Here is a 13,893-nt window from a genome sequence, read left to right on the forward strand (position 1 = left end):
AGGTTACTGAACTCTGTGACTTCCAGCACTGAGAATAGCTCACTGGGATAAGTTGGTGTCCTGGCAACGGCAACGTCAGAGGTCCAAATCGAGCCAAAGCTGACGAGCTTGTCATGTCTCTGTTTCTCTGTTTAGCGAGACTGTAAGACACTGCAAAGGAAGCCAGGTACACCGCAGTCGCTAGCTACCTGTAGTCAAGCTGTATATAGTCAATGCAATCCTCACACAAACTATCAAAATGATTTTAGATTTTCAAAACCATTTGTCCGGTACAGCCAATCGAAATCGGCAGCAGAGCCGGCAAACAGAAAGTTGTGTCGTATCTCAGCAAATCTTTGACGGATTCACGCCAAACTTGCTGCGTGTACTCAGAACCCTCTTCTGAGGATGTCGAAAGTTTCTTCTGGGTCATCTGACCTGCTTGGCCACCCCATTGCTGCTTGCAGCTATATTTGCAATTGAATCCATTCTGAGGTGGTGCTTTTATCTGTGCTTGTTCAGTCTGAGGTCTTAACTAATCTATTTTATGGTTGTATTTATTTATTTATTTTCCATTTTGTTAACTCAAACTTGCTGGTCTTTTATTATGATTTATTGTTTTGTATTGCTTTTACTCATACATCCCTTTCAAATGTGCTCTTATATTATCACTTTGCTTTTATTCTTTCTTTTTCTTTTTCTTGATTTATTTGTTTCCTATCCTTATTATATTATTATTATTATTATTATTCCTTATTATTTCCTTTTATATCCTTTATTTCTTTAAAACAAAAATGATCAATGTATTTACCTCGACTGTAAAGCACTTTGGTACAACTCCTGTTGTTTTTAAATGTGCTAAATAAATAAAGTTGACTTGACTTGACTTTAACTTTAACTAAAAATAGACTTGTGAGCATCTCTGGTGGACATTCTCTTCTGGCCTTTGCGAAAAGTTTTCAACACATCATTTGCTGATTTAAATGCTGGATCCAGTATGATGTCGTATCTGGAGGATACAGGAGTATCCAGGAATTGTTCTATAATTTGTTCTACATCATCATGTTCTTACCAGATTAGCCTAGCAGAAACTGTTGGATAGAAGAAATGGATAGAACACCAACATAGGCAAATTATTAGGTACTCGTATTGGCACTCGATATCGGCAAGTTCACAAATGTAAATACTTGTACTCGATCTGAGAGAAGTGGCATCAGTGCAACCCTAGCTACTGTAAAATGTACCATGTTCAAACGAATGGCAAATGGCATGCAAGTGTAATACAGTCAATAAAACAAATAAATACAGTCAAAAATGACTTCACCCGGATGCACATCTCACAAGTTAATCGACGTTCTAAAGAATGCATCACAATTGGGAATTCAACCAAGCTGTGGTATAATAATATAATAATTAATAGAATTATCATGCAGTGTTCTAACACTTAGATGTAGTTTGGTTACACAGTCAAACTGTGTTGGCTTTCAATGATAAGATAATCGTGTAATCGTCCTTTGACAATCGACATTTTCATGCATATTTTTTCAGTAAATAGGGTGGTTTTCCTCCCACATCTACGAAAGCTCTGACATACAGCTGAACTTTAAATGATGCAACCCCCTTAGGCCTCAATCCATTCTGATGAATTTCAGACAGGTAAACAGTTAAACACATGAAAAAGGTTGATTTGACACAATAGTGAACATTAGGTTGAGTTATTGTTCAAATGTGAAATCTAATTAAGGAAATGATATAACCCCAAAAAGACTGTATTCTGTGGAGCAACCTTTACACCTAATAACCTCCAACATTATGACCAATCCTCATGTGCAGAAGCTTCCAGCTCACTGATGTTCTCTGGCTTCCATACTGTTTCATTGGCCTCTTTACGTTTGATTCCCCAAGAAGTACGCATAGAAAAAGCTAGTTAATAAATGTGATCTGACCATCTCGCTATTTTATTTGTATTTTTTTTTTAGTGCCATATAAGCTGGTGGCAGCATGTACTGCTATTAGTACCACATATGTTGGACGTATGAGAATTGTTTTTGTTATTCCGTGTAAGCAGCAATATTTGATTTGTGTTCAAATGATTCTGTTCTGTAAGAGAGGACTTGAGAGAATGGTACCAAAATGTTGCTTGTGTCGAATGATTTTAGGTTATTTGGACAGAAAAAAAACATATTTTCTTCCAAAAACACACATTTCGAAGTGATCTCAAACTTTTGAACAGTAGTGTGTGTTTTTCTATATGTCCATTTGATTGCTACTGGTATGATGTAGTACTGGGGGTATATAACTCAAATGCATGTACGTACGTAGTACACTTTGAGAACCCATTCTGAGTAGTGGGCAGTAGAGTAGTGGTATGTTCTTCATCATCATCATTATCATCATCTTCATCATTGTTTCTCTAAACAGTTATGAAAAACATCAATTATATATTTTCACCATGCTTTTGTATTCATAACTATCTGTAGGTCATGTACTCATAGTCAAAGAGGTTGACATTGAACAAAAACTTCAAGATGCATCCACTCCGTGTGCTTTGGACTCTTTTACGCTGATGTTCTTTCGGAAGTACACATCAGTTTGGATGTGGTTAGAGTTAGGGGCTTGGGATGGAAGGGGAGGGAGGGGATGTTAAACCCAAGTTACTGTGACAGTAATCTGGAGCCATCTTCTGTTCCACTAATACAATTCAAAGTGATATTCACTGAATGACTTATCACCTACACAAATAATGTCAAATTGTGATTTATAATGCCATGTGTGTGCGCATTGGAAGTGCCTGTGCATTTGATTAAGTTTCAATTCCACAGTCGATAAAAATGTTTACAAGAGTAACTTAATTTGATCTATTTGTATCAATGAAACATGATTGTCTGCTCCTCATGCTGACTGGCTGACATGGCTGACTGCTAACAGACTGTTGTACAAACCAGTGTAAAAAACCATAGAGACTCCAGACTGAATGGATTTTGTGTAGACTTTGAAACTTTTTTTTTGATTTTGACCTGTTTTCACTGGAGTTCTGCAGAATCTCTAGGCATGTCAACCTCAATCACCGTGTTGATATGCCTCTTTTAAATGTCTCTTTCTTCCCCAGTAGTCATGTTGTATTGTCACCTCAAGCTGTACATACAGATGTATTTAATGCATGTAAAAATAAGGTGCTAGTCCTCAAGTCTCCAGTTTGAAATATATTTCTCCTGCTTCTTTAATGATTTGAACGTGTTAAAGAATGTAAACAACCTCAGTTCTCCACCCCTGCAGCCATCTACAAATCTTTGCAAGGTTTGCGTGTTTCAAGGACAACTGAGGGGGTGACATATTTGACAAGAATTAGGAAAATGTATAAGATTACCAGATTTACCTGGTTACATTATCTTGGCATATCGGATACAGCACAGAACAATCGTTTGTTATGCAAATTAAAACCGATGGAAATAAACTAGCACATAAATACATGTTCAGTGTTTTTATTCCACAATGACATGACAGTGCAGATATGGCATGGCCTGTGCTTCATGTGTACATGAGGACCAGAGAGGGCGTTGTTCCGGTCTGTCCCACAGGCTTCAGGCATCGCTACGTGACCTGAGTGATTGACATTTCTCTATCTCTTTTTAATCAGATTGAGAATGCATCCCAAAAAGAAAACAAGCGATGTACGAGTAACTTCAATGGGAATAAAATAATTCTAAATAACCTAGGGGCATTGGCTGGACCATCAGGGGCTGAGCTCAGACTCTTGGTGTTGGATACTGCACTGAGTGTACTGGCAAGTGTGTCATAGTTACCATTGGATACTGCACTGAGTGTACTGGCAAGTGTGTCATAGGAGAGAGTTACCATTGGATACTGCACTGAGTGTACTGGCAAGTGTGTCACAGTGGAGAGTTACCATTGGATACTGCACTGAGTGTACTTGCAAGTGTGTCATAGTTACCATTGGATACTGCACGGAGTGTACTGGCAAGTGTGTCACAGTGGAGAGTTACCATTGGATACTGCACTGAGTGTACTGGCAAGTGTGTCATAGTTACCATTGGATACTGCACTGAGTGTACTCATGCAGTTCAATGGGACTTCTCATCCACAAAGATTATTAGCAATAGTTTAAAACACATAATTGACAGAAACACAGTCACAATCACAATATAACTTTTACTTTTCAGATTTGGCTACATAAAACAATATACAGTATATAACTCAATGACTCCCATCTCAGTAAACTAATACAGGCACCAATAGGACGAGGCAACTGCAGTGACTGACTAATACAGGCACCAATAGGAAGAGGTGACTGCAGTGACTGACTAATACAGGCACCAATAGGAAGAGGCGACTGCAGTGACTGACTAATACAGGCACCAATAGGAAGAGGCGACTGCAGTGACTGACTAATACAGGCACCAATAGGAAGAGGCGACTGCAGTGACTGACTAATACAGGCACCAATAGGAAGAGGCGACTGCAGTGACTGACTAATACAGGCACCAATAGGAAGAGGCGACTGCAGTGACTGACTAATACAGGCACCAATAGGAAGAGGCGACTGCAGTGACTGACTAATACAGGCACCAATAGGACGAGGCGACTGCAGTGACTGACTAATACAGGCACCAATAGGAAGAGGTGACTGCAGTGACTGAAACCAGCATTGGAGTGAAAATAGACAGAGGGTACACAGCTCACCCAAGAGGCCCAAGGCACAGGGCACCGCCGAGGGGGAGGGGGAATAGGAGGGTAACCGTTTTATCATAGGTTAGTATAGGCTCCCATTATACAAAATAGCTTACTAAACAATAAAAAATTGGCTAAATCGGTCAAGATAGCGACCTCGGTTATCATCTGTCACTACAAGACCAAACTCTCTGGTTACCCCTGCATGGCTTGTGCCTGAAACAAGAGGTTTTGCTCTCGTGCAGCTACACTCTTGTGTCTCGGCCATAGCTAGCAAGTCAGTCATCTTTCCATCAGCTAACAAACAGCTGATTTTTCCACCATTAATGCACTTTTGTTTGCTAATGTTAAGGTAGCCTATACCGCCTGTAGGCCCTGTGACATTTTTTTTTCCTAACAGCAGTCTAATAAAAAATCCAATATCTCTGGTCTAGGAAGAGGAGAATATCTGCCTCACCTTTGAGATGAATAGGCTATATGGTTGCATCACCTATTTCAGGTGACAGCTGATTGTCCTGCACTTAAGCAACATTTGCTTGCCCTAATATTAAAGTAGCAGGGCCTGATGTCTAATCAATCGACATCTGAAAAAGTTTCCATTGCAAAGCCTTAGTGTCACTGCTAGATTAGACCACTTCCAATCAACATGAGATTAGTCCCACCCGTTCCATGTTGTTTCAAGAGAAACTAGACCATTTCAGCAAGCTAGCTTCTGTTAGCTAGCAAACTTTCAAACATCTTTCCCCCAGTCGTTGGCCCTCATCTTCCAGTGCATCTTCCATCTCAACAGTCAACATTTAGAGACTTCTAATTTTCAATGTCAAATTCATTATATCTGGTGATCATTTCGAACACAAACTGTCCGAACATTCCTAAACATTTCAGATATTTGGGTAGACTATATGGATAGAGATCTTTCTAATGACGATGGCTATCTGGCAGAAGCTGCAATGTGTGACACTGTTCTTAAAACTTAAAACCAATCTTTCTGTCCATTATTATCTGTTATCTGAGATCATTGGGCAGCAAAAGTAGTAAATGCTTATGAGTGTGACCACTACTCTGGGGGGTCTCTACTCGACCAAACCATTTATTAACAAAATAACGACATTCTTCCTTGTCATGCAATACACTTTCCTCACAGAATATTTATTGAAGCCAGGATAATACACTTTATTCAGATTCCACTGATAGTAAAAAAAAAAATAGTAAAAAGAAAAACAGTATCAGAGCTTGATGAATCACGAAAACATTTTATATTTAGCAAGATTTTAATTTGATAACCGTCTATTCACATTCTATTTTAATATAACTCATAAAATCATGTCAAATCATATTTTGTTACATAATTGGTCCCAATTGTTAATGGTTAGTGAGAATTCATAAATGATTTTGTCCTCAGTAATTGTGTCTTAAAGGCCTCACAGAGAAATGCTGTTTTGATAGTAGATTAGGGATCCAGGGCGTTCAGGGCTCTTACTCCACACCAAGAGGGATGGTGAAGGATAAGTAGTCCGACACTTCTCCCCACTCTGCTCTCAAGTGCTGGAAAATTGTGATCCAAGTTGTCAGCACTGCCACCCAAAAAAGTAAGCCAAGTGCTGATCTCTTTACATCTGAAAAAGAAATATAGGAAAAGCAGAAATATAACTGTTTGTTTTCAAATTCAAACAAGGAAAGATCCCTTTGATAGGGGAAGGTACAGACCCTAGCTGAGAGCTAGACAATATTGCTGTAGAAGAAGCTGGCGGGGCGTTTATGTTTGCAAATTCAGGTGTACGAGAACTCGCATTCAATTTAAGAATCAGTGCACAGCTAAGAACACTTTGGCGGTTTAAGAGCACATTTCCACACGTTCATGAATCCGGTAGGGGTCTTTCTGAAGGTTGGTCTTACGAAGTTCGTAAGAAGACAACGTTCGAGAAGGAGTTCCATTGTTACTACCGTGGCTTTGAGATACAACTTAACATTTAGCTGACTTCGTAGAATAGACTGATATATATTGTGTATCGTATTCAGCATGAAAATAACGATATGATTTTTGGTCCCTATCGCTCGGCCCTATAACAAGGTCATCAAATGTTTATTCTGTTGTGGATGACACTTAAAGCCTTTATGACCTCAAGCATATACGACATGAGGCTCGTAATAGCAGTTGAGACTGTTTCTAAACAGACGAGGCTACCATATCTTGGGTATTTCCATAGGCAATATAATCACAGGCTATCCTCCTGCATTTAGGAAACTGAAAACAACTCATCGTACATAGACACGGGGCAGCATAGCTGCCTTAGTAAAAGTATAGTACTGATATAAAAACACATAGGTAAGGTCTAACCTGCAATTATTCTATAGGCCAGCCATCAACAAACATTCCATAGGCAAACAGCTGCAGCCAAATCGAACCTATTATGGTAGCCTGTGTTCATTTGGATAGCTGCTTAGATAGTCCAGATTCAAATGTTAATGTAGAATTGCCTACACGGTTGCTCTAATTCACTACAGTCTGGACATAGGATTGAAATCATATCGGACACGACACAATTTACAAACATTAGGTTAGAAGCACATTTCGGCAATAAAATAGCTTTTCAGATCATGTGACTGCCTTGCATAGAATGTCAGTGGCACTCACATGTTTTAATCAGAGGTTGCTCATTGTATGTTGGCTTCACAAACGCTTCTTTGAAAAACCAGACGACGTTCACCAGCCACAAGAACGGAAGAAATGCAAACCCTCCTGAGGACAGAGAGAAGTACAACACTTGGTTAACACACAGGGGTCTTAACTTGGACATTCAGCAACTTTAGTTTAGAAAAGACAGTTGCCAGTTTGCAAACGTGCAGCATACCAAGGTAATATTTTCGGCAAAGGGTGAGCTTTTCCTCGTTAGGTACACGTTCCAGATTCATTTCCGTTTCGTCTTGATGTCTTGTAATCTAGTTGAATTGAAGGTAAATGAAAACAGCGAGTCAATGAAAATACACAATATCAGTTATTGTTCCAATAACTAATTTGGTCTCTATTAGTTGTCACACCACATTATGATACCATTGTGATGATAACATTTACATAATCCTTAAAATCATATCCTTACATTAAGTTTCATGACAAATGAAATTTAGTAAAGTTTGAAAAGCACATGAAAATGAGTGAAATATTCAAGTATGCACATCTCTCAAAGCAAAAACGATTTACTCATTCATTAGTTCTACTCACATAGTAAAATCTGTGATTTTCGTTTTAAGAGAAGAAAGCCCACTGTAAACAAAGCGACAGTGGGGTCCAAACATGATGACTTCATTTGGAGGCAAGCCCTACCATTGGGAAGCTGAAGGTGTGAAACCCTACACTGACTGTGCACACATATTATGCGTCTTGACATAACCTCAGAGTCGGGGCTTTTGCTCAGTGGTCATCCCTCAGTAAAGCCAGTTCGTGGAGCAACTTTCAACTGAGTTGAAAGGCAAAATCAGTTATGTGTCTACTAAAATAGACAAAAAATACTTTAACTTAAAACTAAACTAACTTAAACACCCAAAATGTGTGGTCACATATGTCTTAGGTACATAAATGTTCTCACCTGTTTATATTGTGATATAAGTATAATAATAATAATAATATCTATTGTTAACTTTAGAACTTGTCTACTGTTTACATAGAGCACAGCCTAGTGTTGTGTTGCTAGGCAATAGGCTGAGCCATTAATCAAATTATGTTTGAAAGAGACTGAGAGAGAGAAGACACATTCAGCAAATTAACTTTCTTCGTATCATTTCAGGGTGAAATTACTTCGGTATTTTCAACATATTCAACATTCAAGTGTTCAGGGTCTTACAACAACATGGCTCTGCAAGACCCTGAACACTTGAATGTTGAAAATGTTGCAAATACCACGAGTCAGACAAAAATGGGCCTTGCAACGGTCTCACTTAGTGAGTCGAAAATGAATGTATGTCAGTACAATACAGTTGTTCCCAAACTTTTCATGGCAGGCCCCATTTGACAATGGAAAAAAAACTGCAATCAAATCAAATCACATTTCCCTGTCATTTTAGAGTTAAGTCTCTTCATCATCATCATCATATATCAGCCTAGTCCCTCCATTTAATATGAAATGAGCACAAATATATTTCAGGATACATTTGTATTAAACTAGTACAGTTTATGTTAATGGCCGTCCTTAACATTATCAATGTGCAATGTTGAGTGTCACCAACAATGTATTTGAATGCATCTCCCTCAGGGTGTACGAGTAGGCTACAGTCATCTTTTTGACAGTAACAGCTATTAGATGATTGCTGTTTGTTATTGAGACATTAAGATGATGGGACTGTGCATGGCTACCAAGTTAGGTCTATGTGTATCGCATACTGTGTGTTCCTTACAGTAACTTTTTTAGACTGTAACTTATTTAGACAGGAAAATTAGTAGCCTAACTGAACTGGTGTACTGTTATTGATGCATATGTATTGAATATCGGGTACTGCTGACTGTATTGGTAGCATAATATACATTTTTTGTGACATAGGAATATTTGATATTTTACATTTTTGATTTACTTGAGTTTTATACCAAAATCACACTTAATGGCTCACACATGAGCAAATTGTTTAAATATTAATTGTATAACATTGTTAATAATACATTAAGAAAGTGAGAGTGAAGACATGTTGAGCACATTTTTCATTTTTTGTTCATATCTTTTCTGCTTTTCAGTCCTCCTTCAGACTTCTTATCTGCCAACACCAACATACTCCTTTGAACCCTATACATTCCCACTTGGTAGTAGGAATGTTGAGATTAATGGTGCGTTCCAGTTGTACTCGAAAGTCATAATTGACCTGTTCCAAGTCGGAAATGTCAACAGGAACTCCCCCTGAAGTCGGAATTCAAGTATCCTACCAAGTACTTCTCATATATACCAAGTTTCTCCATTCCGGTCAGGTGACTGGTCTAAACCAAGCATTCATTAGAAATACTTCCGGGTATACCGATTGTCTACACATTGTCTACCAACAGTTGCTTCTGCAGTCATGTCCATACAGGGAATACTGCGCTAGCTTGCTCTAGCTAGCAGATGTATTTATTGTTGTGCGAGTTGGTGCCATAAAGCATAGTTCTCGCCAGAGAACTCGCGCCCTGAATCCCAAAGTTACAACAGAACAATACCAAGCGCTTCAGGCGTACTGATCCAGTGGCCCAAACGCCATTGTCCATATTACAAATCAGTGTACCACCAAAATGATTTTCAAGCTGTTATTTTGAGGTAGAATTGTTATGTAATTACTTTGTTATTGTGGTGAGAACACTTGCAATACCTGATAGGTACCTGATCGATAAAGCTAGTTAAGGTTAACATCAGCTAAACTTGTGAAATTGGTGATGTATTAAGCTAAGTGACTTGCCTTATAGTCTATTTGCTAGACACTGCCGTCACCTACGTTTGTTAGCGTTGCTTTGTTGACTTTACAACCAATGCAGTATCCATTCAAATATTATGCACGATTTAACTTAACCATAGCTTTCCTATCTGCATTCTAAAAAAATATCCACTCTGACGTTGGTTGATGTTGATGTCTGTGACTTCAAAGTGAAGTTACACATCATATTTGTGTCGTATTGTGAATTCCATAACCTAACGCCAATGCAAGTGAGGAGTACATGAATGAAACCACCTTATTAGAGGGAATAAAAACCATACCTTCCGCAACTGAGGACGATAACTGGTAGTTGGATCACGGCAGTAACGTAGGCTATGGATTCGGTTGTCGATCACATTTCAGCTGTATCCTCGATTCTTCTGAGCGTTTAGCCAGCGACAATAACAAGAATTAAGATATGGCCGCCATTCGAAGTATTTTCAAAATAAAAGTGGAAACATATTTATAAGCTTTAAATTATACAATAAGAAAAATTAAGGAAAAAAAATCTTTATTTAAACCACTTTATGTGGTACGAATACGATAGGTACAATAAACATAAAGGTGGGAAAATACAAACCAAAGAGGCCTGTTTTTTTTTTTTAATACACAGACAAATCCAAAAATGTATTTACAAGTGGAAAAGGTGTTTGAACATCTACATGAATCATTCCACCTGTCTGAAATGCATATAATTGGCCTACACTAATCACCTACTGATGAACTTCAAATTGTGTGGCTGAGAATACAACAATTTGTGCATCCTTGATATGGGGGTTAAATGAAATCCTTATGACAAGTACTGTAAGGAAATACATATGTATTGACACTTATGTTTTTTTTTTTTTCTACCTTTCAGCAGTACTATTTATTGTCTTTTTACATATGAATGACATACATCACAATACATGTTGCACCTGTGTAACATAATAGGGAAAGTTCAACTCACAACTGTGTTCTGCCAACTCATATTAAGCACAGTCTATAGGCACAATTTATTCTATGACAAACAAGCAATATAAATAAAAACTTTTTTTATCAGCTATGTGGCTCTTGTGTATGAAATGCAGCTTTCTGGATGTGGTGATCTATACTAGATTTAATGGAGAAATGAATGATAATAAACAACAAAAAAACCTAAATGTTGTGTAGCCTACTTAATAGGTTACCATCTCATTCCATGGTTATTTGCCAGATCAGTCTGCTAAAATGACAACATTTGCAAATTTGCAAACATTACGCAGTATATTTATCTAGAGTAATTGAAACATTTGTCAAAGAAAACTTTGAAACGTACTTTTATTTTGACGCTTTCGCCGCCATATTGCCGCCTATTGTCGCGTATGGTTGCTTATTGTCGCTAGCTCCACGCTGCTTCCTTTTCTTCTTCTGTTAATTTATTGGCGGTTGACGTTCCAATTTGGTGCATTACCTCCACCAACTGTTTTGGGTGTGGAGCTCCAATGCGGATAAAGACGTTCAAAGCAAGTAAACAAATACAATTTAAAAAATAATAATACTATTACTAATTCATAGTGATACACTCCATATCCTTTCAAAACCATTCAAATAAACCTGTTGGTGTCATATATAATATAATATAATATAATATAATATCATATGTTTCCATACATACAACTTTTTTTCTGGTGAACAGGCCTAAACCTTCTAAGGTTAAATGCATTTAACTCTTTAACTTTCATTAATAGAAATGTCCTCTGTTTGTTACAGGCTTCACACTCCAACAGTACATGTTCTACAGTTTCTCTCCAACCACATCATTAACCTTTTCCTGTAAAATTCCCTATTAAATTTAGATTATGATTCAGACTTGTTTCGCCTCTTCTACTCCAACTACCCCTCCACCTGTTTTGTTACATTAAACAAATGTTTACCTGATATTTACTAGCTCAATAAAATGACCCCTGTTTAAACTAAGAGCAGATTCATCATGCCCACAAAATCCTAGTTCTTGCTTTTCCAAGTACAATACCACACTGATTAGAATCTTCATTATCTCAAGTTTTTTATTTACTTGGCTAATGTGCTTTTGGGTGCTTATGGCAACTGCTTGATCGAGGGCCTGGTCAATCCTTACTTGGCTGAATAGCTTTAATTTAAAGTAACACTATGCAACAATTTGACACATTTTGAGGTATGGATTTATAGGCAATTCGTTTTCGTACCATTCTCAAATTAATTTTGATAGCATATGGTCATGTGAAGGACAGATAAACATTATTGTAAAGATTATTGTGTCTTTCCAACTAGCCATCCAGGATATGCCCTATGTAGTTCTGTGTACCGGGCTGGAATACCTTGCAAAAATGGAAGAAAAGCTTTCACAGCATGACTTTGCCAGCTATACTGCCGAAAGACACCAGTTAGTGTGTTGGCAAGCTTCTATCAGTGTCAACTGGGCTGTTGGTGGTGTTTGCAAGGTTTTTGCATGCCTTTTAGGTAGTTAGCTTGCTAGTTTTGGAACAGAACTCCTTATTGCTGCTTTAAGACTAGATGTAATGTGAAACATGATTTCTCGAGTCTGTCCATTGCTCTAACCAAATTAGATAAATCTGCAAACCCCATGGTAACCCACGGATTGCTAGCACATGCAGCTATCCTCTCAAAACAGTACACATGGCCAGCAGTATAGCCTCTTGTGTATCGTGCTAGTAGTTAACCATGCAGTCTTAGCATATTGTTGCTTAGAAAGAGTTCTTACCTTGTCGTTACTTTTATTTGCACTAAAGCAATATCTGAGTCACTACTAGTCTTTATTTACAGATGATGGGGCATTCTGGATCATTCTGGATCAAAATGTCATATTTACTGAATTGTAGAGAGGTAGAGTAATACATGGGGTTTCCGTTTTCTGTTGGTCCAGGTCCTAGAATCAGAAGATTGCTAGTTGGATCTCGACTTCTGTCTTCTGTCTTCTTCTCTATCCCTACAAAACTACTTAAACACACACTACTCTTATTAAATGAGACACTACTTAAAGTAATGAACAATTTACTTATTTCAGGACACGTTCCATAATCATTCAAAATAGCAGTGATCAAACCATCTCTCAAAAACCTAACCTTGATCCAGATCATCTGGCTAACTATAGGCCTATATCCAACCTCTTTCTTCTCAAAAATACTTGAAAAGTTATTAGCAAAGCAATCTACATAAAAACAACACAACGAAGAAGACCTCAAATCTGATCACAGCACTGAAATGGTTTGAAAGTTTTGAATTACCTATTAATCGCATCTGATCATAGGTGCATTTCAATACGGGTTCTTCTAGACCAGGGGTACTCAATTAGAAACCCAAAAGGTCCACTCGCCAAATTTCCATTCAGTCCAGGGTCCGGAACAGTGACGATCAAAATCCAAAAACATAACTCCAACAAAAACGTTCAAACTATGCACGAAAGGGGATGTGGTCTGGCCTTATTTGTGTGAAAGGTGACACTTTGTGGTTTAAACTTAGGCATAAAAGGTGTAAAGGGCAGGCGGAGGCACTGATGTAAGTGTTCCTTAGTGAGTGTGCTCCTGTATTTGTTTTTCACCATATTCATGGTTGAAAAGGCACGTTGGTCTGTCAATCACGCACACTCGCACGCACACAGAGAGAGAGAAATTGCCAGTATCTCCACAAGTAGCAATACACACTCACAGCAAACAGAAAGTAAATAACCAACACACGAAAAGGTAATAATATCAACCAAAAGTAAATCAACCCAAAGAAAATAGCTACTTGTGATAGTACCATACAAAGTAGAGCTGCACGGACTAACACGTAATTCCTCAG

General features: G+C 38.0%; 1 protein-coding gene across 1 annotated transcript; it reads right to left on the reverse strand.

The window, feature by feature from the left end:
* Nucleotides 1-5,791: 5,791 nt before the first annotated feature.
* On the reverse strand, nucleotides 5,792-10,527 carry psenen (presenilin enhancer, gamma-secretase subunit). The gene is made up of 4 exons (XM_012828711.3): nucleotides 10,374-10,527; nucleotides 7,521-7,608; nucleotides 7,304-7,408; nucleotides 5,792-6,284 (listed from the first exon to the last, which is right to left on the reverse strand). Exons 2-4 carry the CDS (start codon nucleotides 7,579-7,581, stop codon nucleotides 6,145-6,147), a joined length of 306 nt encoding a protein of 101 aa, XP_012684165.1. The 5' UTR covers nucleotides 7,582-7,608; nucleotides 10,374-10,527; the 3' UTR covers nucleotides 5,792-6,144.
* Between the last annotated feature and the right edge of the window lie 3,366 nt (nucleotides 10,528-13,893).

This window comes from Clupea harengus, chromosome 11 (assembly GCF_900700415.2).
Source record: "Clupea harengus chromosome 11, Ch_v2.0.2, whole genome shotgun sequence".
NCBI lineage: Eukaryota > Metazoa > Chordata > Actinopteri > Clupeiformes > Clupeidae > Clupea > Clupea harengus.